This window comes from Perna viridis, chromosome 3 (genome assembly GCF_037379345.1).
Source record: "Perna viridis isolate PV_CMFRI_1.1 ecotype Kerala chromosome 3, ASM3737934v1, whole genome shotgun sequence".
In the NCBI taxonomy this organism is placed as follows: Eukaryota; Metazoa; Mollusca; class Bivalvia; order Mytilida; family Mytilidae; genus Perna; species Perna viridis.
This window is the reverse complement of record NC_142447.1, coordinates 40,911,127-40,937,761: the sequence shown is the minus strand read 5'-3', so window position 1 is coordinate 40,937,761 and position 26,635 is coordinate 40,911,127. Positions and strand designations below refer to the sequence as shown.

Below are 26,635 nucleotides of genomic sequence, written 5' to 3'. Positions count from 1 at the left end.
TATTACCTGACACAGAACAAAGCCATGCTGACCTGGAATGGCCTAGACAGTATAGTTACATTCTTACCTGTTAGAATATGTTCCACCACATCCAACACACCATGTCAAATGGTTTTCTTTAAAGAATTATTGTGCAAATTTGATCAAATGTCAGATGTCTTTAAATCTCTTCCAATAAGTATATTAAATATTTAATTCATATGCAATCATGCGATTAAGGATTCTTGCGGTGTTGTTCGTTAATGAACCTTTTAAGATTATTACAAACTGTGTGTATGTCAAATTAAATACATCATAAAACAGTTTGAGAGGTAATCACTGCTTTTATTTGTCTCTAAACTCAGAGCCCTAAAATATGTATCCCTAAAAGTCCTACTCTACATTCGAGTACTAGTCCGTATTAAATAATGCAGACCTTTCAACTTTTTGCACATTCAGAAACTCAAATTTTAAATTGCCAATTGGAGTTGGCATAACACTCCATTCCAGGATAAATACTGCCCTTTGTGCGAGTCTCAATAAGTGGAAAATGAATATCATTATCTTTCTACTTGTAGTAATAATGAGTCCCTGTAAATAAGGAATAAATGTATTCCTAGATATTATACTCTAGATGCAAGATGCAAGGGTTTTAGTCAATTTCAAAGAACTGCTGAAAGGTTATGTGTATTTTAAAGGAAATGAGAAAAAATGATTTTACTATTTTGACATATGTGTTGATACTGATTTATGCTGTAGATATCCATGTTTTCTCTCTTACTGTTGGTCACATGTACATGTTTTTATATTGCTCTTGTAGCACTAATCATTGTCTGACTAATGATTTTGTATGGTCTTGTCTTTTTAAAAAATTAATTATTTTCTGAAATAGAATGAGAACTTTTTTACTGTGCTATGAGGAACAGGAGGTAATTTCCGCTTAGAACTATTTTTGCGTACATTGCAAATGCTCATTGGTTGAATTGGTGGTCTGTAACCTAAATTTAAAAGTGATAAGGACAGGATGGACAGGTAAGTTTATTTCTATATGTTCATAGATGTCCTGAAATTTCCAAATAATATTCTACACAAAATAATAAAAAAAAATGTGTGTACTAACAGGACTCCATGAGTAATGACACTGAAGTTCAAAAGGGTTCCAGAACATCCTAGGACTAAATATATGTTTCAGTCAAATCAATTGAAGAAGTTAAGAAAATATGATATCTTTTGAACTTCACCTCTGACAAATGACCTTGAACATTAAAAGGGTTCAAGGTTGTCCTGTGATTTAAGTATGTGTATGTACAATAACTACCGCTAATACTGCTTATATTGTATTGAAATACATGTATTGTTGATTTAAGATTGTAACTGAATGACATAAAAAGGTGATTTTTTTTACATAAACATAACTTGTGTATTAGCATGATGTGAACTTCATAATAAGTCCCTATTCACAATGAAAATTATTAACATTACCAATTGATACAACATGCATCTAACAGTTTGTTTGTTTGTTTGTTGGGGTTTAATGTCCGAGCAGCAATATTTCAGCTATATTCAGACAATGAAAATGAAATTGATGATAAAATGAACATGAAATGAAAAAAAAAAAAGGATGGGTCACAAGGATAATAGGGTCGACACACTTTGATTGCCACTGGAAAAAAGGGGGATGGGTAAGGTCGGGCAATTTAGCCTCCTGTGGCGGAGCGCAAAGGTTCCTACTCCTATTGAATACCACAGCAGGGTTCTTTAACGTGCGAGGAACGTAGCATCTTTTCCAACACGGTGCACCACTATTGTTTGCGGTCAGATTTTCCGTATTATAGCCTAACAACCCCAGCATGTAACACGCCAGGGGTACCCCATTCCACCACCTGGGGCACACATCCCAGTTGCTCTGTGTGCAAAGCGCCTAGCCCCGGCTAGGTTTCTGAGCACTATTTAGTCGCCTTTTACGACAAGCTTAGCGCTGCTGCAGGCCTATTCTTTTAACACCCGGACCTGCACGGGGCTGCATCTAACAGCTGATCACAACAATATGTTGGAGGTGGTCATCAATTATCTTGTAACAAAATTAGGCACGCATAATTATTTTTTTTGTTTGTTACAACTAAATTTGGAAAAAGTGGGACTCTCAGACATCCCTTCTTTGAAATTTTGGAAATGAAAAAGGAAAAACTCGCCCTTGAATAGTATTTATTTTTCAAAACATTGTGATAAAGTTTAAAAAATCTTCAATTGAATTTTTTTTTACCTGCATCTGTTAATCAAACATGAGACAAATAGATTGGCAGGAAACTTTTATATCACCATATACCTCTAACTTATTAAACATGGACATAAAATATCAATAAATGGTTTGTTAATACTCATATTACAATGTCAAATATTGTATCATTGATAACAATTTTAAAGACAAGGCCAATGTCACTTGATCAAAAAAGTCATTCTTTAGACAAAGGAAGTGCTACAAATCTAAGTAAATGGAAAATTACTTTATTTACTGTAGTATAATCATTTTACTTTTTCTTTCAAAAGATAGTGGTAATGAATTTCAACCATAAAAATAAAACCAGACTCAAATTACCCACTTGTTTAGTAGTACAATAATTTCTTAATTGACCTTTACTAATCATAGTATGGTAATTATTTCTACCAATAATCATATGCATATCTTTTTTTGTATTAAATCAATGAGAATTAGAAAGGTTTTTGTATTAAATGATGTACAAATGTAAGTATAGAACACTTCAAACTGCTGAAATAAAAGGATCGGCTCCAAAGTGTCTATTTAATTCACTTGCCGAATTCATGTATCTTGTAAAATAAAGAACAAAAATGAACTTATTGATTGATCGTGATTTTATTCCTTTGGCAGGCAACTATTTTATACTTTACAGGATGAGAAAGTTTGATAATCACATATACCCTGCTTTGTACTAGTACAACATGCTGAGCTAGAATTTTATTGTACTAGGTCAAAGAAGCAACTACCCACATGTCATCCAATTCAAACTAAACGGAGGATCACCAATTGAATAACTTCCCACATTCAAGGTGAGATTGCTACCACAAACAACTGAGGCAGTGAAAATTCAATGAAAACACTCTAAATGCCTGCAATAAATTCATGTGACATTCCTGCACAAAAAAACTAAAAAAAAAACAATTTACAAAATTAATACTAAGATTAAGAAGATTTTAACATGTAGCCATATGCTCAAAGGCACAAAAAAATGTAAATGCTTGATTGACATTCAAATGAAAATTATTAAATTGCAGTGTAGTATTGGATTTCAAACTTCTGCTAAACAAAAACGTTGTGTTATTACAAAACTAGGAATATGGTTGAAAACATTTTTGTTCAAAGAAGACACAATTTTAGGGCAAATTAATGAATGACTTCAATTATTATCAAAGACTATAAAAACTTAACAGTTAATTGCTATTTTCATGAAATTTGAACAGAGAAATTGCTCTACAAAAGTACATGCATTTCAAATGCTAAAATGTTTTTCAAGTCCCTTTACTCTGTTAATACATTTTGTATCAGTTGATTCAAACAATGTGTTTTGCAGTATGATTGAGTACGTGTACATTTTGTATACAGTAGTGGCAGTAGATTCAGATGATTTTCCTCCAGGATGATTAGTGCGGTGGACAGAAGAATATAGACTATTACACCTCTGTTGCATTGTGACAGGTAACAAACATTTAATGTAGTGTAGCAAAGTTAATTTTTTTCTTTACCTCCTGACTTTAAACAATCATCCATACTGAGTAAAAAATAACAAACTGTGTAATATAGGTAAAAAAAATGTCCAAATAGTCTATTTCTTAAAAAGTGCACCTGACCTTGAAACTTTAGACTATTGACCCAAAATCAGTAGGTGATAAATTTACTCCTTAATTGTGAACCTGTATTTAATGAAAATGGTAAAATGTGCAAGTTTCATGAAAATTCTGATGTTGTTTGCATGGATTGTTACTGAAAAATTGTATATATATATATCATTTCAGTGTCTATGATCTTAAACTCTGCCATACTGACCCCAAATTAATAGGTGTACTATTCTGCCCTAAATGTGTCATGAAAATAAAATTTTGTTTAGAAATTACAAAAAATGTATGCTCTGGAAACCATTTTTGGACAGAAAATTACAGAAGTACAGATGGAAAGCCTGATTCCATAGTTCCTCGCTTTATATTGCAAGGCACGAACATAAAGGATTTTTCATAATTCTTACATGCATGATGGGTGAGGCAACCCTGGTAATGTACCCATGCATGTACTTTTTTGAAAGGCAAACAGCTAGAAGTTTTTACAGGTAAAAGAATTTTTTATACAAAAAAATGTTTAAATATGTATATTTTTGTTATTATAAAATTGCCTTCCTGAAAAGTTGTACAAATAACAAAACAAATTGTACATGTATAAACCAAACACTTGTTGAAAAAACTTCTAACAATTTTCTGAAAAAAATTGATAGGGAGATAACTCTAGTCATGTAAATGTTCTTGGTCTCAGTCTTGTATTCTTTGCCCCATAGGCTTTTGGTACCAGTATCGTATTGCATATCTCTGAGCGGGTGTACGTCAAAACATGGATGCTATAAAAATATAGTGCATTTTCTTTTTGCCTCTCTACAAACATGCCTTTTTAAAACGAATATGATAAAACAGCATAACAATGAAATTCTCCTTTTGAAACTTTTGAATTTTTTTTAATTTTTAATAATCATAATAAAAATATACATGTTTTCTTTGCACAAGTTATTCAAAATTTAACACAAATATCCCTGCTTTAACTATATTTCATGTTAAGAAAACTTTTCATTTTTATTTGGGTAAAAAAAACTACACCTGTACCATATGATTTTTATACATTGTAGTAGTCTACTACAAAAATCCTAGAGGGGTAGGACCCCAAAAAGGAAAACCTAATTTCAGGACTTGTTTCTATTTTTTTTCAAATGTAAATAATATAATCCTCTTTATATATAAATGTTGTACAAATGAATATTTAAAATTATTAGGACTAAGTCCTTAAAAGATTGTTTTGAATATTCATAAATGGAGAAAATATCAGCAACAGATTTTGAAATATCATTTGGTGTTCAGGGAATGTATATCAAAGGGAAAATTTACATGTGATAATCTACATGTATATACATTTTACCTTGACTTAACTTTTTATGAGCAACTCGGCCGGTGTTTCTAGAAAAGCAGAGGACGCTTACCTTACCAGTGCACCTGTATAAACCAAACACTTGTTGAAAAAACTTCTAACAATTTTCTGAAAAAAATTGATAGGGAGATAACTCTAGTCATGTAAATGTTCTTGGTCTCAGTCTTGTATTCTTTGCTCCATAGGCTTTTGGTACCAGTATCGTACTGCATATCCCTGAGCGGGTGTATGTCAAAACATGGATGCTATAAAAATATAGTGCATTTTCTTTTTGCCTCTCTACAAACTAATGTTTTGTCAAAAGATATGAACAATGACTTATAAAATAGAGCAAACATCACACTGTAAGATGAAGAACTTTTTTAAAAGAAAATCTAACATAATAACATAAAAATGTTCCACTGAAAAGGTTGGTTTGGTGAGTGCAGAACAAAAGTGAAAGTAGGGAAAATGGCTATTTATAGTTCAAGACTACTTTTCTGTCCCATCTTCGTGGACTCACCCTATTTTCTTTGCGGGAAATTATTTTTTCACATGTCCTTAGAAATGCTACATAAGTGAAAGTTTTATTGAATCAATTTACATATTTTTTTAAAAATCCTAAAAATATGCACTTCACTATAGGTTACAGACCACCAATTCAACCAATGAGCATTTGGAACGTACGCAAAAATAGTCCTACGCAGAAATTACCCCTGTTCCTCATAGTGCTGCGAAAAAAGTTCTCATCTTATTTAAAAAATTTAAACAGTTTCTGAAAGGAAAAACATTTCTGTACATTTTATAGGTGCATTTTGCTTCTTGTGATGTGAAGCCTAATCTCCATAATGATTTTTAAATATACCCCTATCTTGTGAAAACACTGGGATTTCCCATGCTATTTATAGACCCTTCACTTCCGGTGACCAGTACTGCACTGCAAGTCTGCTAACCCCACATGCCATTCTGAGGATTGTGAGCTGACATATGTAGAATCATGCTGATATATAGTCATCTGCAGGTTAAAGTTAAGGTAAAGTCCAGAGAAGCCATTGAATATTGTGAAATTAGCATAGAAGCCTATGGGAAGTGGAATTAGTGGTTTTTAGCCTTAAGTTGAAGCCATGGCAAAATGAAAAGTTTCTTGAAATAGCTTTAAACTACTTGAAGATCTTGTTAACTTTGCCATGAGAGGAATACACTACAAAAATCCTTCAAAATATGCATTTTTTTAAGTTATAGGTCCAAATTATGGAAAATTGGTCTTTTTGGCTGATTTTTATGTCCTATCTTGTAAAAAGTGTAGAAAATTTAGTAAAAATATCAAATATTAAACTTTGAGGGCTATATTTACCTAAATATGGTAGTAATAAGCACTTGAAATCAAGTTTTGTGTAGATTTGAGCAAAAATTAGGTTAGAAATGAGGAAAAACTCACTTTCATTACTGCGGTTAAGGCCATATAAGCATTCCCCTATGGCAACATGGAAAATCCATTATTGAGCACTTTTTTTGCTTTAGGTGCCCTTTACTGGTCATGTTCTAATGTGAAAACACTGTATTTACAAATTTAAAGCCAAATATATCACCTTTTGTGAAAATTTAAAGATTTAGGATTTTTGACATGTGATCAAGAAAAAGGGGGAGGCATGTCAGAAATAAATTTTTAAAAATAGACCAATTTCTCAGAAAATGATTACTTTTAAAACTATTTCTTCATTAATATTGTTAAAAAACAAGTTGTGATTGATATTTTTTATTTGAAAAGTCAGAAAAAGTTCTTTGCAAATATTTAATGCATTTCAGTATGGTAGAATATTTTCACTTTTTTGCTCGCACAACTTGGTTACCCTATATTTAAAAATCAAATATTTAAAAAAGTGCTTGTCACATTTCACTGAAACTTTGCAAATGCATTCAGTATGTGTGTAGGAAGATACCTGTATAGTTATTTATTTTTTCTAAGACAAAAAGTGACTCTTTAGGTTACAGACCACCAATTCAACCAATGAGCATTTGGAACGTACGCAAAAATAGTCCTACGCAGAAATTACCCCTGTTCCTCATAGTGCTGCGAAAAAAGTTCTCATCTTATTTAAAAAATTTAAACAGTTTCTGAAAGGAAAAACATTTCTGTACATTTTATAGGTGCATTTTGCTTCTTGTGATGTGAAGCCTAATCTCCATAATGATTTTTAAATATACCCCTATCTTGTGAAAACACTGGGATTTCCCATGCTATTTATAGACCCTTCACTTCCGGTGACCAGTACTGCACTGCAAGTCTGCTAACCCCACATGCCATTCTGAGGATTGTGAGCTGACATATGTAGAATCATGCTGATATATAGTCATCTGCAGGTTAAAGTTAAGGTAAAGTCCAGAGAAGCCATTGAATATTGTGAAATTAGCATAGAAGCCTATGGGAAGTGGAATTAGTGGTTTTTAGCCTATAGAAGTCTATGGGAAAATTAATATGATACTGAGACCTTCTATAGTATACCTTAATTTTTCATGATTTTTTAAAAAATAGACAAGGAGTTTCAATCTAACTTTTGACCATGTTTTTCAATTAAAGAAGTGTCAAAAATAATTTTTAGGTCCATTTTAGAAAAAAAAGGCGCAAACTTTGGTACACCAGGACAGGTCAAACAAAAAATAGACTTTTTCTACTTTCACTTTTATTTTGAGTTCATAAAATAGACCCCTTTTCTGAAGCATTATTTTTCATGATAATACTGTTTTTCCTCAAAAACAAGTATTTTTGTGTCATAGCTTGATATTTACCGGGGTACCCTGAACTTTTGATGAAAAATTATATTCATTTGCCAAGAAACAAAAACAGGAAAAGGCAAAAAGGAAGCACACTATATTTTTTAGCCTCCATGGTTTGGCATACACCCGCTCAGGAATATGTAATACAAGACTGATACCTCTTGATCATATACAAAAAAAAATTATTGTATGATGCCCAACCTTCAAATAAAGTTTCATCAAAACTAAAAAAAAAATTAGGAGCTCTCTTACAATAAATGTAGAATGCATGGACTGATGGGAACATGGCAATTATGCCCCCTCCATACTCCATATAAGGAGGTTCTACATGTAGTATAAAATATATGTTGTTTAACTTCTTACCCATTAATTATGCACTTTTTCAGATGCCTTTCATCCTCAGAAGTACATGTTTATCATATGTTAACACTATATGGGAAAAAGATATATTCCACAAATTTCTCCCAGATTAAGTTACATTAACTCAGGATGTGGAAGCAAATTGACAGATAAATCATTATGGATAAATTTGTTTTATTTAAAGCTGTGTATTAATATAAGTTTTAATTATGTAGAATGAAAAGTTAAAGATAACGACAGAAATATAACATTGCTTTTCCCTTGCTAAGTATTGTACATGTAACATCACAAATGCCAATCTTATCAAGAATGTCAGAAAAGTAGTCCCAAGAAGCCTGAGACCAACATATCTATATGTACATGTATTTTGTGAGGATTCTATATGTACACTTCTACCAGCCTTAATTCTAATTAAAAAATGATAAAGCTTTATCTGACAAAACAGTCTAAGAAATATTGGCATTTTTGTGTCTTGATTTTGTGAAACCTTCTTTATTAAGTGCATTTTCTGACAGTTCTCTATCATGTCCATCATGCCTTTTTAAAACGAATATGATAAAACAGCATAACAATGAAATTCTCCTTTTGAAACTTTTGAATTTTTTTTAATAATCATAATAAAAATATACATGTTTTCTTTGCACAAGTTATTCAAAATTTAACACAAATATCCCTGCTTTAACTATATTTCATGTTAAGAAAACTTTTCATTTTTATTTGGGTAAAAAAAACTACACCTGTACCATATGATTTTTACACATTGTAGTAGTCTACTACAAAAAATCCTAGAGGGGTAGGACCCCAAAAAGGAAAACCTAATTTCAGGACTTGTTTCTATTTTTTTTTCAAATGTAAATAATATAATCCTCTTTATATATAAATGTTGTACAAATGAATACTTAAAATTATTAGGACTAAGTCCTTAAAAGATTGTTTCGAATATTCATAAATGGAGAAAATATCAGCAACAGATTTTGAAATATCATTTGGTGTTCAGGGAATGTATATCAAAGGGAAAATTTACATGTGATAATCTACATGTATATACATTTTACCTTGACTTAACTTTTTATGAGCAACTCGGCCGGTGTTTCTAGAAAAGCAGAGGACGCTTACCTTACCAGTGCACCTGGTCCACGCTCCCAGGTTTTAGTGGAGTCCGAGTTGCTCATTTGCTTTTGTTACTTTGTATGTATGATTTTAGTTACTTTATGTTCTTTGTTGTGTATGTCTGTTTTCCATGTCTGGTCTTTGTCCCTGGGTTACATTTTTTTTATTACTGCTATAGCCTTGGTTTCCTTGATCACTCTTTTACAAACATTCTTAGCAAAGTTACCCTACTTTCAATAGAGAAATTAGAGAAAATTGGCTGATAAACAGTCAAATAACAATGACAGTGATCTATGTGCAGATGTAGATTATGACAAGCAACTTCTTCCTCTATTATACACTCCCTAAATGGCCTAATTAATCTTAGTTGGGATTGACCAGACCCTGTATGTGCATACAAGTTAACTGCAGACATTTACAAAGCCTCATCTCACTACACCTCCTTGATTTTGAAGTGCACATATGTTCTAAAAAGAGAATGCCCAGGGGGGAACATTGGATGGTACACAATTGCCTGGTGACAGTAAAGTAACAGTCCATACTAGTAAAATGTATGGACTGAGTAAGTCATCCATATGGCTTCCCAAGACTGGACACCCCAATTAAAATTGTAATGCTTTCTGTATCCTGCTTCATCATCTCCCTGTGAGACAAACGTCAGATAAAATTACCAGAACCTTACCTACATGTACCTCAGTAGCTGGTTGTATCAGTTTGAATTTGCCGCTCTTGTACTTTTCAACATGAGAGTTAAAGTGCTTTTGTAATTGCAATTTGAGGAAAGACAGGCAGAATGAAATAGTGATGATATGACTTGTTCATTTCGCTCTTAATAGTTCGTTTATCTACACAACTTTTTGTCTTTCAGTTTCATGGGGTATCTTCTGCACTTCGAAGTTCGAGTTCGCTCGTACTTGCAAGTACAGGACGTCATTAAAACGTTTGAACCCAATAGACATTACGCCTCTTCTATAAAGCGTCTATTGTCGTGTTTTTCGTTTTCACATGGCAAACAACAAGGTTCAGGTAAAATATCTTTCCTAATAGTCCTGACATTGTTAGTCATGATTAATTGCTTTCTATGGGACTGGAATCAATATTTACGATATGTTTGCTGATATTAGTTGAAAAAAAGTTAGCCGTGGACTGTTTTTGTCCTAGAAAATGACCCTATACCGTGATGTTTTTACAAAGCTTCAACTCACTATACCTCCTTGATTATGCAGTGCACATATGTTCCGAAAAGAGAAGAACAAGGGAAGTGTCTGGTGACAGTGAAGTAATAATCCATTGTCAAATGTATGTACTCATACATATGGCTTCTGAAGACTGGACACCCAGGTACTATACATGTACATGAATTCACACTTGTCATTTTGCTCCCAGTGACCCCAGATTTGTCTCCGAATAACCTTTTGATGTCAATGAAACAATGTAATTTTTAAATTGTGGTGTCATTGATCTTTAAGTTGAAGGAGAATTCAGTAAGAAAACAATGGGTAAATATATAATTTTCGTCATTAAACTTAAGTTATCCCCCCTAACCCCCCCTCCCCTATAGTTACTACATGTATCCTTTCCATCCCCACATACAAAATGTACATTGTACATCAGGGAGTGGATTTAGTCCCAGCACGCATTTATTGCTCCCAAAATGTCTTAGACAATTGGGAACGTCCATACTCTCTGGTAAACGATTGATTGCAAATTTGAAAAATGTGAAACTTGTGCCTGGTCTAACTTTTAAACATAATCCAAATCTGTATAAGGCTTTAATATGGTGATTGAATATATAGAACTTGTCGAAACTGTTCAGATTACTACCTTTGTGGTTATATCACAGTAATTTCCTACCCTTATTTAGGGTCTGAAGCTGGGCCCCAATTTCAAAGAGAAATACATGTATGCTCCAAATTCAGATTTGTGCATGATTGAAATGGAGATTTTGTAGATGTACATAATCCTGTCTGCACTCTACTGTATCAAATTTGTCATCCAGAGGTCACCTCATGAACTTTATTAATACTATGGTCCACATCAAGGATTTTAATTACAATTTTTAAATACTGTATAGAAGTCCTCACCCCATGAATAAACATGCAGATTATTTCTCGAAGCCACATCGTTCGTATTCTTTTTCCAAAATGCATTGGCCTGGGCATCCTCAAAACAATATTAAAATCACTGTATCAAGCGACTTTAACTTAAGCATAATGCCATTTTTTCCAACTTATTCAGATAAATATTCAGTCCCTACAACATTTAGTCTTCACTTACTGACAAACAAAACTCTTGGGCTGTACTCTCAATTTTTGATTTTTGCCCCCCCCCCCTCCCTCCCTTCAATGCATAATTTGTTCCTTTATTTGATAAAGAAATAATTCACTTCAGTTTTATTAATAAGTAAAATTAAAACTTAAACTCAGTAATTGAAAACAAGAAACTAATCTGATTACTTCAGATTGAGGTCTTACATTATTCAAGGACAAAAAGGAATAACACAACATATTTATTTTAATCTCATGGCCGTTTTGCATTCACTTGTGTAATTTCATTTGAGTTAAATATCAAATACATCACAAGTTTAAAGTATAGAATTATTATCATTTTATTTTCATTGGCTTAAATAAGTTTTCTGTTCATTAATTGACTTATTATACCCGACACTAGCCACATATTACAGTTGGGGAAGCTATTGACTGGTCTGTCCATCATTCAGTCCTTCTGTTTGTCTTTTTTTTATATCATGTATTTAACATTATCTCAAGTAAAGCTATTAAGTTTTATCTTTACATTTGCAAACACAGCTAACTTTCTGCTTTGCAACAGTTTCTAGAATCAGTACTCTTTAAGGCTGTGCTCAAGTGGGTCACTTAGCCTTAGGTACAAATGTAATTGATTTTTGAATGATGTTGATATTAGATTTTGAATTACAATGTATATGCAACATACTGTCGAGGGTAAATTTTGTCAAAGAAAAAATTTTAAATTTGCAACATTTTGTTACATGTACCTGTAAATTTGTCAATTTTTTTATTTTTAAATTTGCAACATATTGTTACTTGTAATTTTTTCATTGAAACATTTTTTAATTTGCAACATATTGTTTTCTGTAAATTTGTCAAAGGAAATTTTGTTTTTAAATATAACATTTGTGAATTTCTTTAAGAGTTAATTTCAAATTAGTAATCTTAGATAAAAATCTTTACTAGTTATATTATATATTCATATAACATATACATGCATACATGTAGGTTGATAGGACCATTGCCATGTGAGTATCTATATTTGAATTTGTCCAAAATTATAATTATATTTTTCATAAACTTTATTGTACTGTTACTAAAACAAACATGCATGTTTTATCATTTGTCATAAATTAAGACTATCGAATCAAAGGTAAAAGACAGGAAGACGGAAATGAATAATCTGAATTCTAAAATCTAGTTTTCATATTTGTTATTTTTTATGTTATATAATCAGGTAAAAAGTTCATGTTATTGATGACATCTTATTATAGATAAGTATGCTGAAGCATAAACTGTCTTTAGATTTATCAGTGTTATTTGTCATAACACCTAGGTGTTAGAAATAACTTACTGTACAACTTTCTGATGGCCAAACTTCAAATTTATAATGATTTTAAACTTGCAACATATACATGTATCATTTGTGTAACATTTTGCATTTCGAGTTTTTAATATTCAAATACTACACAGTATGTAGTCCATATGTAATTCCTTTTATATCATTCAAGATTCTACTGTACATATAGGTCACTGCAGATAACTTAATGACAATGTGTGGAAATAAATCTATGTTGAGACTTAAGCAAGTAAATCCCAACGATTTTTTCCTTTTAAAGTATATATTTTTCCAAACCTTACATTATGGAGATCCATGAAAAAAGAGGGCATGGTATTACTGTAAAAAAAAAAAACAAGTGAAAAGTGTACCTTTTTCTGCTCATTTCAGTGTTCTAGGATTTTTCAGAAATTGAGGTTTCCTCGGGGAAAAATCTATATAAAATCAACTTTCCCACAGTCAACAACTGCTTTCCTAACAAAGCTAATCCTTACAGCGTATGAAGTTATCAACTTGCCACGGGAAAGTGGAACTAAGTACCTAACTTTCACTGACCAAAATTTCACTTGCCCCAGGTAACAGGAAATAGGAATCCTAGAACACTGCATTTGCTTATGATTTTAATTCTTAAAGCTCGAGCAAAGTTTTGCATTTTTGTAAACCAGCCAGATGGTGCAGGGAAGAGAACTTCATCCGGAGCTGAATCTTTATAGATAGCTAAAAACATGCATTTTACAACTATTTACTTTCACAAGTATTGCATCTATTTATGTATGAATGCTCTACTACCCACAATCAATGTTTCCACCAAGTTTCACCTTTTATTTTGAAGTTCAACAAAATTAGACCAGGTCAGTTTTGTGTACAAAACAGTGCACCTCAATCTCATCTGTATAGTGCAACCTTAAGGGGAAGGATTTGTTTTTACATGTAAATATTTTTTTGGAAAGCTCTGAATATGAGGATTACAAAAATACCAAATTTATTGACTTTGGAGAATAAATATTGATTCCAGAGGCAAAGTAATACTTGCCCACCTCCATCAGTTTCAGTGCATTTCTACCTTACACTAACATTGTAGCTGTATACATTTGTTTTGTACATGTATTTCATGAAATGGGTTATTTTTTTAACTTAATAAAAAAAAAAACAAACAGGAAAGTGGCATCAGTTGATCACTTAAAGATATTATTCATGTTAAATTTTAGCCGAACAACTAGTTTTTGTACCTGAAATATGGCATTTAAGGCTAAAAGTATGAAAATTTTTGGATTTTGTCATAAGAATAAAGCTGTATACTAGACGTCTGATTCTGAATTTCTTTGCAGCTTGATATTTCTAAATTGTGCATGAGAAATGGTTGTTTGGTTGACTAACTTATGTATAAAGTGAAAATAAATTTGTGGTTTTTGAAATCCCATTTGTATAGTGGAACCCAATATCTCTTTCCAAATCAGTATATATAATTCAGGCAATTATTCAGCTTAATAATATTCTATCATTTATGCAAAAGAAATTATAATTTAAAAAAAAAAATTAGTAGCTGTCTATGTAAGAATCATGCAAAATCTGAAAAATGTGATACAACCCATAAAAGGCTACATCTACATATTTTTATTTTTGTAATTATTTTGTTTTATGGGTCTATACTATTAAATGTCTAATTATTCATTCCAGTCTATCTGCTCTTAGGAGATAATCAACATTGAAAATCCAATAGATTCTATTGTATTTGAGTGTCATTTATGGAGTTATCCCCCTTAATTTTAAAATCTACAGTTCATTCTCTATAATTTTAATCTCCTAAGAACACGAGTTATATGAAAAACTAAATGTTAATTTCTGTTTACTATGGCAATTCAAACAAAATATCAAAAATAAAAATATGTCAGCTTTTTACCCATGAATCACATTTTGCATGATTCTTAGCTGGATTTCTACTTAAGTAATATGCCTGTCTTGAAATGTTTCCTTTTAAGAACTGAAAACAAAATTTTGATCAGTCCTTATAGAGGTATATGGTCATAAATCTTGGTATCCAGGATAAAAAAAAAAATAAACAAGAAACTCAATAAATTTTGTAACACATGTAACAAATGTCTTGTTTCAACATATTGGCTTATAGGCTAAAAACCACTAATTCCACTTCCCATAGGCTTCTATGCTAATTTCACAATATTCAATGGCTTCTCTGGACTTTACCTTAACTTTAACCTGCAGAGGACTATATATCAGCATGATTCTACATATGTCAGCTCACAATCCTCAGAATGGCATGTGGGGTTAGCAGACTTGCAGTGCAGTACTGGTCACCGGAAGTGAAGGGTCTATAAATAGCATGGGAAATCCCAGTGTTTTCACAAGATAGGGGTATATTTAGAAACCATTATGCAGATTAGGCTTCACATCACAAGAAGCAAAATGCACCTATAAAATGTACAGAAATGTTTTTCCTTTCAGAAACTGTTTAAATTTTTTAAATGAGATGAGAACTTTTTTCACAGCACTATGAGGAACAGGGGTAATTTCTGCATAGGACTATTTTTGCGTACGTTCCAAATGCTCATTGGTTGAATTGGTGGTCTGTAACCTTATAGTTACTTCTGTTAATTAGGTATTTCCCACTGATAAAGTTGAATTGTTAATTTTTTTGTTGCATATGTTTAATTTCTTTGATCTTGTGAATAGTACATGTAAACTTACTATGATGTCTTATGTAATATACATTAATTTAGCTGTTTCTTCTAACATTAATGGATTACGAGAAACAGCACAATTGCACATAAATTAGCCCACTGGTATAATTCTATGAAAGTTTCAAAGTTTTTCATATCATATATGGGTTACTTGTGGTGATATATATCTGGACTGGACTGCACTTGACCTTAATGCTTATTATATTCTTCCTATATTCTTATTATATTTGTTGTACATTTATATTGGTGTTTATGTTTTTGCTAGTGTTGTTTCCCCCATCTAATTAAGATTATACCTACTTGTACTAATTGATCTAACATCATTCTACTTTCTGTTTAGTTGACCTTTCTGATCAGCAAATCAGATTGCAGCTTTCTTTATTTTGAAAGTGAATTACTTACAGAAAAAAAATGAGGATTCTCAAATGGTCATATAGACTGTATAAATATAGTATAACAGAGTATTGTTAGAACCTTATAAAGTGACTGGATAGACTGTATAAATATAGTATAACAGAGTATTGTTAGAACCTTATAAAGTGACTGGATAGACTGTATAAAGATAGTATAACAGAGTATTGTTAGAACTGTATAAAGTGACTGGATAGACTGTATAAATATAGTATAACAGAGTATTGTTAGAACCGTATAAAGTGACTGGATATACTGTATAAATATAGTATAACAGAGTATTGTTAGAACCGTATAAAGTGGCTGGATAGACTGTATAAAGATAGTATAACAGAGTATTTTAGAACCTTATAAAGTTATAAAGTGACTGACTAGACCAATTAGAAGGTTGTGTTATAGTGTTGTTGATAGACTTTCATGTAGGGCACAGGAAAAAAACTTATTCCAGTAAGAGAAAACAGTCATATGTAAGATTATTAAAAACATCATTAAAACTTATTAAAATTCTCTTCAAATTTAAAATATAACGATATGGTGAGTATATCAAAGAGACAACAACCCCAAAATGATGAATATCAGCTCAAGGGCATACATCAACCAGTAAACCCTAAGACCACAGAGCAAGCTGTAGATGGTCCCTAAACAGCAACATACACAGGTACAGTTTAATGGTTGCCTCTATATACTCCAGCAACTTAAAAGTAAACTGAAAGTGAAAATGAACCAATACATACAGAGGCCAGAAATTCCTGACTTTGGACAGGCCCCAAAAATGTTGCTGGGTTAAAGTACTTTGGGTAATCACAACCCTCCTCCTTTTAAATCCATCCTTTGTGGAAAAAATATTACACAATAAAACACACTTGAACATCTTTTCAAAAATGTCTGGAGTCCCTTCATAAAACAGACTAACTTGGGACAGATGCAAAATAATGTGAAGGGGTTTAGTACTTTGGTATGATCACAACCCTCCCCTTTTAAATCTAGCCTCTGTGGTAAAAATATTACACAATTAGACACACCTAAAATCAGTTCAACAGTTCAAAAAGGTCTTGAGTCCTTTTTTAAAACAAAGAACTAATTGTACATTACACAAATACACATAGGACTACTAGCAGTAAACTGACATTCCAGCATTTTGTTTAAAGTTCGCACTGCTAAGGCACTTCAGTGGGCTCTTTTGGGTACATTTGTATGTTAAATATCTCATTAAGGTATTTTTTGTAATTTTTTTACTTCGTTATTAATGTCATGGCTTGCCTTTAGTAACAGGACCACTGAAAAGAGGTTCAGGGTATTAAAATGATGAGTAGTTTTCATTGTTTAAGATTTGTGGAATTGTGTGAATTGTATTTTCTGGCTAGATCTTCTAAATTTTATGGAAAGTACAATAATGTTTATTCACATTTTTAATGCACCAGTCAAGGTATCTTGTGATGTGTGACTCCCCTACCTTTTGAGTCCAGCATACAGCGATTCCAATTTTTTTCACAACTTTGCATCCTAGTCTAATTTAAGAAATCTCTTGCATCCAGTACTCGCAGGCTTAATCCTGCGTACACAAATGAGGGTTATACTTTTTTTTGAGTCTTGTAACCAAAAATGAAATAACTTTTATTAAGATATGGGTCTATTAGATTCTTTTGATAAGCATTTTGGATTCAAATATTGCACCTATACATGACACATTTCTTGTTTCTATTTCAGGTGAGTCTGTTATTTTTTGCTAAAAGTAGAGAACTAAGTGGTGTCAGTAATAGCCAGATTAAAGTATCATCACAGTGTTCCTTTTTCCAGTTATTTGAAACTATAGTGCAGCAGTACCCAAGGTTATATATTCTTATTTTTATTTGTCTGTTTTAAGGCTTTATAAAATACACAAGGAATAAAAGGAATTTAAAGGTTCCATATTAATTGATAACCTGGTCTTAAAGTAGTGTTTTGACAATAGGTGCTACTTAGATAAAATGTTCGGAAATTTAAAGTGTTATTTTGGTCTTCAAAAAAAAAAAGGCTCAAACCACAGTGGCTTTTTAGCTAAAGGTTGTTCATATTCCCAAGGAGTAATATTTGCAAAATCCTCACAAAAGAAATAGCTGTTTGAAATACTGACCATAGTCTAGATATTTAATCAAGATGCATGTTGGCCATATTTTTTTCTTTTTTTGGGGGGTGGGGGGTGGGGGGGGACATGACCACTTGTTTGGAAGGACCTAGCAAATTATCAGTAGTAAAATTTGTTTCAGATACTCTACACCTATTTCTAAACTGCATATTAAGCTCAACTCATAAATTGCACAGGTGATTTTGATGATAGGAAGGTTGGGCATCATATGTAGATGTGCATGAAGGAATAAAATTGCTGTCAAAGGAATCCACAGGAAGATTATCTATTAAGCATTTTACATTTAAGTCCTTTGAAGCGGGGGTATTCTATTTGTTGGTTTGCCCCCAGTATCCCTAGATGATGTTATATTTATAAGGCAAATCCTTATTCTAGAACTGTTGGCATATGCGTATATGGTTACTCTATGGATAGTATTCACCTTTTTCTACAAGTCTATACTCAAATCCTTTGCATTTTGTAAATTAAGGCATTCACATTGATGCTAGACTTTAAGGTGAATTAGATTAATCCAGACTAATCAGTGTGGTGATAATGATTATGATGAACCTTGTCTTCCAGTTTTTGTAGCAGTCTGGGTTGTTCATTTACTGTTGATTTTCTGTGCTTCATTAATATAATTCTGATTACCTGTGTTTTTTCATTATTGTTCTTATCTTTGTCTTTTGATCATTGATTTGAGGTTTGAATATTGACCTTAATTTTACAGGCACCTATCTTTTACAGCTTGTCAGTTATCTCAGAGAACATCATACTGTCATTGAATGAGGAGTATATATCTAGGGATGGTAGTATAACTGTTCAGGAAGGGGATGAAATAGCTGTAATACCACCAATAAGTGGAGGCTAGACAATGGTACTATTATATAGATATTCATTGTGATTGCAGTTTTTTGTTTAATTTACTAATAAATTTACAACATTTTTCAACATGATTTATGTATCAATATTTGTACCATGCTCATCGGGCCAAGGGCCCTACAAATAACAGTTATCAAACAGAATATTTACTTTTCATGTCACATAGTTTATATCTTTCTGCTAAATGGCATATTTGGAAAAAAATCTTTACATCCTTGATGGTTTGGTCAGCTTGTTTTACAACCAGCAAGCAAAGTTTGGGTATGTATTGGAATCCTCCAGTTTGTTTGTCCACATTTCTTGTTAGCACAACTTCTCCTAAACCTTTCAAGGGATTCTGATGAAATTTTATAGGAAGGTTGGGCATCATATATAGATGTACATGAAGGAATATAATTACTGAATAGCCTAAAGGGTCATACATGTTAAAACATCGTAAGTGCAACTCCTCATGAACTGCTCAACAGATTTTGATGAAATTTTATAGGAAGTCTGAAAACTACTATTAATGTAGATGTGCATGGAGGAATCAAATAACTGTTGTAAGACTTCAAAGGGTGAAAATCTAACTAAATGTTTTTTTATCTTAAAATCTGGAATGCACAACTCCTAAACTGTTCAAGGGATTTTGATGAAATTTTATTGGATGGTAATTAGTTGTGCATCATATTAGGTACATGTAGGCAAAAGAATTACCATTAGAGGACTCCAAAGGGAGATAATCTAACTTAAGAGGTTTCCATTTAAGTGCATTTTAATTGTGATTATTTTTGGGTTTGTTGACAGTATCTCTAGTTAATGTTATATTAATCAGACATTATCCATTTTCTAGGAATGTTGGTATATGTGTACATGGTTATAAAAACTGTTAAGTACTTGCATTATTTTTGGTAAAAGGTCAAATAAAAAAAAAATTATCAATTTTTTGTCTTATTCCAGATGAATCATGTTGACATCACAGAGAACAAGCTAGATTTGGAAAGAATAACTGGCATTGTAACATCACCAAGCTGTGGAGCAGTATGTGTATTTATAGGTATATTTTGTATGCTTAAATCTTTGTTTTATATTCGGACGTTAAACCCCAACAATCAATCAATCAATCATTTGTTTTGTATAATTGTTACTTCTGAAGTTGTTCCATTTAAGCAGTCCAAATGAATTGATTGTATATTTACAAGTGTCACTTACTAAATATAGCTTACTGTTGTGATGTCATTATAATTACATTGTTTTGCAGTTGCCAAGATATTACCAGTTTTGATGATTTTTTTCTGGCTGAGAACATATTTTTCTAATCCATTGTTGCTGTATAGGAACCATAGCAGAGCACTGTTAATTCATAAATTGATGAAATATTTTGATTTGGTATTGTGATACGTAACACTGACCATTACTCAAAAATTGATATCACAACCAAAAACATTTGCTTGACAGAGTCTCAGTTTTTCTGCTGTTCTAAGTCTATCTACACATTCAGTCAAGTCAGTTCACACTTATTGTTTATATATATATAGTATGTGTTCACTGTGCATTGATGATACAATAGTTGCTTCTGTAGAGGACATTATCATGTTGACGATCCAATGGACAATGATATAACCTGAAATATTTGATAATGCCACAAGCCACAGTGGAAGAACATAGCTTGTAGGTGTGGATTCAAAAAGTTAAATCATTGTAAGGTTTGAAGGAGACATATTCGAATTAAAAAGGGGAGATTGGACTTAGAATTTGGGTCATCCCCTTAACTCCTATAAACAACATCTACAAAGTCTCCATCATGGAAAAATGAAACATTACTATATTTTTATCTGTTCTTAGTCATTTTACATCATACTCTGTTAGAGTAGGAAGTACAGAATTTAAGACTATCTTTTATTACAGGGACAACAAGAGATAATTTTGAAGGGAAGAAAGTAAAAAGATTGGAATATGAAGCTTACATACCAATGGCCAAGAAAAAGATGTTAGAAGTTTGTCAACAGATCAGAGACAAGTGGAGGCTTGAAAATATAGCTATTGAACATAGAATAGGGTAAGGGAGGGAATCATATTCTCATAAGGTCTCGCTAACCACTTCCAGGTCAAATGGCCACCCCCCTATGTAGTACCAAAAACACACTGAACCTATACATATGTATTGTAAGTGCATTATTTGTGTGTATTATGATTAAAAGTAGTCAAAATAAAGCTGAGAATGTGTACTTTAAAATCATATATGTAATTAACTACAAAAGTGTATGAATATTGTTTACATGTGTGAGTAATTTGCCTCCATGCTGTCAGTTAGCAGAACAGGTAAAAATGTGGATTTTCAGTATTATTTATTCAAGTAAATTTTGTGAAGAATTTCCACTATCATCGTACCATTAGCATAATGATTTTGGAAGCCTTATTTTCCAAGCTTCGTAACGGTATGCAGCTTCAAGATGTCATTTGTCCTGGGAATTCACAGTGAGACTTTGAAAATTACTTTTTTAACATGTAAAGTAATGGAAACGTTAGAAGTGGTTAGTGAGACCTAACAATTTGTCTAACCATGACTCGGTCAAATGGCCACCCCCTCTGCATAATCTGTTTGAATGGTCAAAAGCTAAGAATGTATACTTTAAAAATTAATTGGCATTTACTACAAATGTGTATTGATATTGTGTACATGTGTGAGTAAATTGCCTCCTCATGGTCTTCTTACTACTAATATGATAAACTTGAACAGGTTGGGGTGACATTAAAATGAAGTATGCATGTGACACTTGAAATTTTATCTATAGTTGATAATGTATCTAGCATCTAGTCCAAGAAATGTGTATCTTATAACTAAAATATGTATGCCTATTGAGCTTTAAGTGTTTTTTGAGTTATGACAGACAGATGGACAGACAGAGGTATACCATATTACGAGTAGAAAATTTTATAAGCACAAGATGACATAAGGTTTATGAGATTTGTTTAGACATTATTTTGTTCTGAATTTTAAAATCTAATTTTTACTATTACTGTTCCTATTAAATTACTTTCATTTCTGTCTGCTTTTTCTGCTTTTTTAGCTCACTTGGCGCAAATAGCCATGAGAGCTATTGCCATCATTTGGCATCAGTTGTCATCCACCGTTGTGTCATCATTAAAGGGAAAGACCAACATTGCATTAAGTTAGTCTCTTAAGATAAATCATACCCACATAGACAAAAATAAATAACCTTTAATGCAAAATGCGCTTTTATAAAATGCTCAAGGCTGTGTAAAGTTCGAAATCCTTGAAATATAAGTGGATAGCCATCTTGCTGGACCCTCCTATCTGAAGGAAGATCATAAGCAGACTTTATTGATTTTTATCGATAGCTTCCGATTGGCTTGTGATGTCACCTAGTCAGTTTGGTACTGATACAAAAACTGCAAATAATATATAAACAAAGAATATTCCATAAATATTTCTACAATCCTGTTTATCTAATCACCAAAACATAGTGTCTTGTCAAGCTTACAATTGCATGAATGATAAAAGAGAAAAACTCTGAAAGTTTTTTGACCGGCAACACGAACATTCTTTGGAAGTAGCCATTAGATTTTCCTATGACATACAAGTCTTCTGGCTGCAAATCCCATTGTTTGTCAATGTTTTCTGACATTCCCTTACATGTTGTGCCTTAATCTCTTCTTCAGTTTATTTTGGGTTGAAATTAGTAGGGGAAAATCCCAAATTTTCAATTTCTTCGGACATCGTAATCAATTACCTATTTACTTTCCCTTTACAAACCGACTTTGTGATGTCACAGCTGAACCGATCATGTTTGCACCCATAGGCGCGGGAAATTCAAATTCCCTAATTATAAATTGCAATTAATTAGTTAAGAAAAAGAAATTATTTCGTTTCAATTTAATTTTCCTGAACATTTAAAAGATTAGTTTCAATATTTATGACTTGCATAATAACATAGTCTTCTCCTTTAATAATTTTTCATAACTCCTCTCCTGTTACACTACTGGACAAATTCAAACCAAACTTGGTATGAATGTTCCTTAGGGTTTTCTGCATAGAATTGGTATGGGAATTTTTGATCTGTTGAAAAACAAAGTTGGTGTTACTATAAATAGACCATACAGGGTCAGACAAAAGTTTTTCCCACATATCTTCAAAATTGTTGGGTTTTGCCAAATTCTGACAGGATAAAAGTATTAAGCATTATTAGGTTTATTTGTGGTTAAATTATCTGTAAGGCCATGTTGGAATTATTGCCCTTTTTCAATGTTTTTTCCACAAATTTTAATGGAATTTCTTTCAAAAATCTTCTCCTCTGACACAACTTGATCAATTAGAACCAAACTTGGTATGAATGTTTCTTAGGTTGTTCTGCATAGAACTGATGTTAGGATTTTTGATTTGTTGAATACATGGCTACTATAACTAAAAATAGAACATGGGGTCAGTCAGATGTTTAAACATATATCTCCAAAACTGTTAGCTTTAGCCAAATTCTGACAGGAGAAAAGTGTTAAGCGTGATAAGATCTATTTGTGGTCAAAAGTATGTGTAAATCTGTTCAGCCATGTTGGAGTTCTATTTGTGGTCAAATGTATGTGTAAATCTGTTCAGCCATGTTGGAGTTCTATTTGTGGTCAAATGTATGTGTAAATCTGTTCAGCCATGTTGGAGTTATTGTTCTTTGTTGTTGTTTTTTTGCTATTTTAAATGTTATTTCTTTCAGAAATCTCCTCTTACACTTCCTGACCAATTAGAACCAAATTTTGTATGAATGTTTCTTGAAGAGTTCTGTGAGAACCATTGTTCAGATTTTTTATTGGTTGATAAACGTGGCCCCTGTTATTATAAATAGAACATAGGGGTCAGACACTCTACACATTGACATACTCCCATATGGAGTGAGGAATCAGTCACAGACCCACATGGGGTCTGGGAGTAAGCCAAAGCGCCAACACAGCAGCCCAGCCGGTAGTAGGACATACTCTGACAGAGTTCTTCAGTTAGGTATCCCAAGGCCGGGCTCCACCATTCACACCAGTTGGTTCTACTAACCACTAACGTCAGCTGTATTGGTATTTAAGGTCGTTAAAAGCTCCCAATCAAAAAGACAGAAGTTTTTCACATATATGTCCAAAACTGTTAGGTTTAGCCAAATATAAAATATTCAGCATGATGAGATCTATCTGTGGTGAAACTTTCATGTAAATCTGTTTAGGCATGTTGGAGTTATTGCCCTTGAACTATGTATTTTTGCTATTTTTTGTTATAACTTTTTTAAAAAATCATCGCAGAAAGTATAGATTCTTATGAAAACCTTAGGTATGAGCATTAGGGATTTTTCCCAAAAATAGAAAGCTGCTTATTGAGCCAGGCGAACAATTCAAGGTCATTTAGTGCCTCTAGTTTTGTTTCTTTTGAAAATTATGTGGATATACTTTTCACATATTGTTCATCTAAAAACTTCATATTTATATTTTAGGCTGGTCCCTGTCACAGAAGCAAGTATAATCATAGCTATTTCTTCACCTCACAGAAAGGAGAGTTTAGAAGCAGTGCAATATGCTATTGATACTGTCAAAGCTACAGTTCCAGTTTGGAAAAAGGTAAATTTCAATAACTTTTCATATAAGGTATTCATCATATATTGACAAAAGAAATTAAAGTATAAAAAATTGAAAATCTGTGTAAATAGTTAAAGAAATTTATGTACAGAAGGACAAAGTACAAAGATTTGAACCTGAGTGAACTATTTATAAAACCTGTTTACAGTAAACACTTGATGGGTATAATTCTACAGTTATTTTGAACATGTTGACCTCTACTATCTTATCAACCACCCATGAATAAAATCATCAGCTAATTTACTGAACATGTAGTAATAGCACTTTGGAGATTCAGAGTTTCATCTAAATAATTTACACCTTTGTTTGTCCTTTGAGGATGTATTTTTATACCCCGGCTTGAAATGTGGGAGATAAAGAGTGATCAAGCTATCTGTCCGTCCATCTGTTCATTTGTTTGTCTGGTTGTCTGTCCCCAGTTCTAATCTGCAACTCCTCTCAAACCACTGGATGGAATTTGATGAAATGTTCATACATTCTTTATCACATGAAGCCTTTGTGCACCTCCTATTTAGTTACATGGTCTGAATGATTTTGCATTTCCTGATGCAAAACATTAACTTTGTCATTGCTTGAACAAGAGGGGATCTTCTAACCTGCATCTTCTTCATAAATGGAATTTGAAGAAACTTGCACATTTTTTATCATATTTTGTCATTTTGAGCCTACCTGGTTGATTTGGGGTTTTCTTATGTGGAAAATGAACATTGTCATTGGACGGCAAAGGGGAGAACCTTCTAATCCGCAACACTTTAAACCAGCTGAATGCCATTTGTTATGAAATTTTCACACATACTTTATCTCATGATGCCATTATTCACCTCTTATTTTGTTTTTCATCTGAATGTAAATTTGGGTGTTCTGAAGCAAAACAATAATGGAATTTTATTAAACTTACATACATCCTTTATCACACGATGCCATTGAGGACCTCCTATTTTATTTTTTTTTCTATCTGAGTGATCTTTGGGGTTTTCTCTATGGTTTCTAGGGAGGGGGAGGGGTGACCTTTGCTCCCAATTTTTGTAGCTTTAGCACTTATGCTACAAGATAACAAATGACACAATATAAGTGTTTTTCACTGACATTTTATAATTGATATCCATTGTAGGAGATATATGAAGATGACAGTTCTGAGTGGAAAGAAAATAAAGAGTGTTTCTGGAAGTCAACATGATCATTGGACAAATATCTAATCAAGTCTTTTTCACAATGATATCAATTAACCACAGGAAATAAACTTATGCTTGCAATGACAAATTTTTTTGGGGATTTTCTTGCGTGGTTTGTGATGTCAGATTAACTTGATTTTGTTTGTTGTTCTGCGAAATGATGGAAATAATTTAAAATACTAATTGAAAACTGATGTAGTAACAACAATATTGTCAGTACATGTGGTTGACAAACTTATATTTTAATCAGAAATAATTATATCTTTTCTTAATTTCGTTTTATTCACTCTATGGGTGCAAGATTAATTGGGGCATGCCTGAATAAACTTTTAACAACCATTTTTTTGGTAATTGCCTTATTCTGTCTGTTATAATTTTTTTTAAATCATATAAAGAACAGTTGTACTTTAATGGAAATTCATGTTGTCTAGAAGTGTACTTTACTTTATTCTAAAGTTCTCAAAATAGTAAAGGGATGAAGATAACCAAATCATGCTGTATAACTGCCTAATGATTTCATCATTTTGAATTGATATCTGATACTACATGTATGTAGCGCATGAGGAAGAAATTTGATCTGTTACAAGGAAAACCTTTACCAGTCACTAACAATTTAGTCTTTATTTTTTAATTATTCATTTTTATTAATACATAGTATTTGATGTAATGTAAAATTATTTGAAAAGTATATTTAGTAAAAATCTTTGTGTTAATATGTTTGGGAAATTGTTGGGTTTTTGCAATAACAAGAAAAAAGTTTCGAGACCACATTTTTTTTTAA

At 32.2% G+C, this 26,635-nt stretch overlaps 1 protein-coding gene across 4 annotated transcripts; it reads left to right on the top strand.

The window, feature by feature from the left end:
• The first annotated feature begins 10,340 nt into the window (after positions 1-10,340).
• Positions 10,341-26,193, top strand: LOC148622274 (molybdopterin synthase catalytic subunit-like). Of its 4 annotated transcripts, XM_088572021.1 has the most exons (8): positions 10,349-10,426; positions 12,655-12,674; positions 17,800-17,921; positions 18,927-19,073; positions 20,018-20,114; positions 20,966-21,116; positions 24,541-24,664; positions 25,794-26,193. In XM_088572021.1, exons 4-8 carry the CDS (start codon positions 19,071-19,073, stop codon positions 25,857-25,859), a joined length of 441 nt encoding a protein of 146 aa, XP_088428147.1. In that variant the 5' UTR covers positions 10,349-10,426; positions 12,655-12,674; positions 17,800-17,921; positions 18,927-19,070; the 3' UTR covers positions 25,860-26,193. The 4 variants fall into 4 exon arrangements, with proteins under 4 accessions (XP_088428150.1, XP_088428147.1, XP_088428148.1 ...); XM_088572022.1 differs by lacking the exon at positions 12,655-12,674 and having other exon boundaries at positions 10,407-10,426; XM_088572023.1 differs by lacking the exons at positions 10,349-10,426; positions 12,655-12,674 and adding an exon at positions 10,593-10,741.
• The last annotated feature ends 442 nt before the right edge of the window (positions 26,194-26,635 follow it).

Excerpts from the sequence above, each read along its gene's own strand:
- LOC148622274 (XM_088572024.1), top strand. Across the intron at positions 21,117-24,540 it reads GCTATTGAACATAGAATAGG|GCTGGTCCCTGTCACAGAAG; the intron begins GTAAGGGAGGGA and ends TTTATATTTTAG. Across the intron at positions 24,665-25,793 it reads CAGTTCCAGTTTGGAAAAAG|GAGATATATGAAGATGACAG; the intron begins GTAAATTTCAAT and ends TATCCATTGTAG.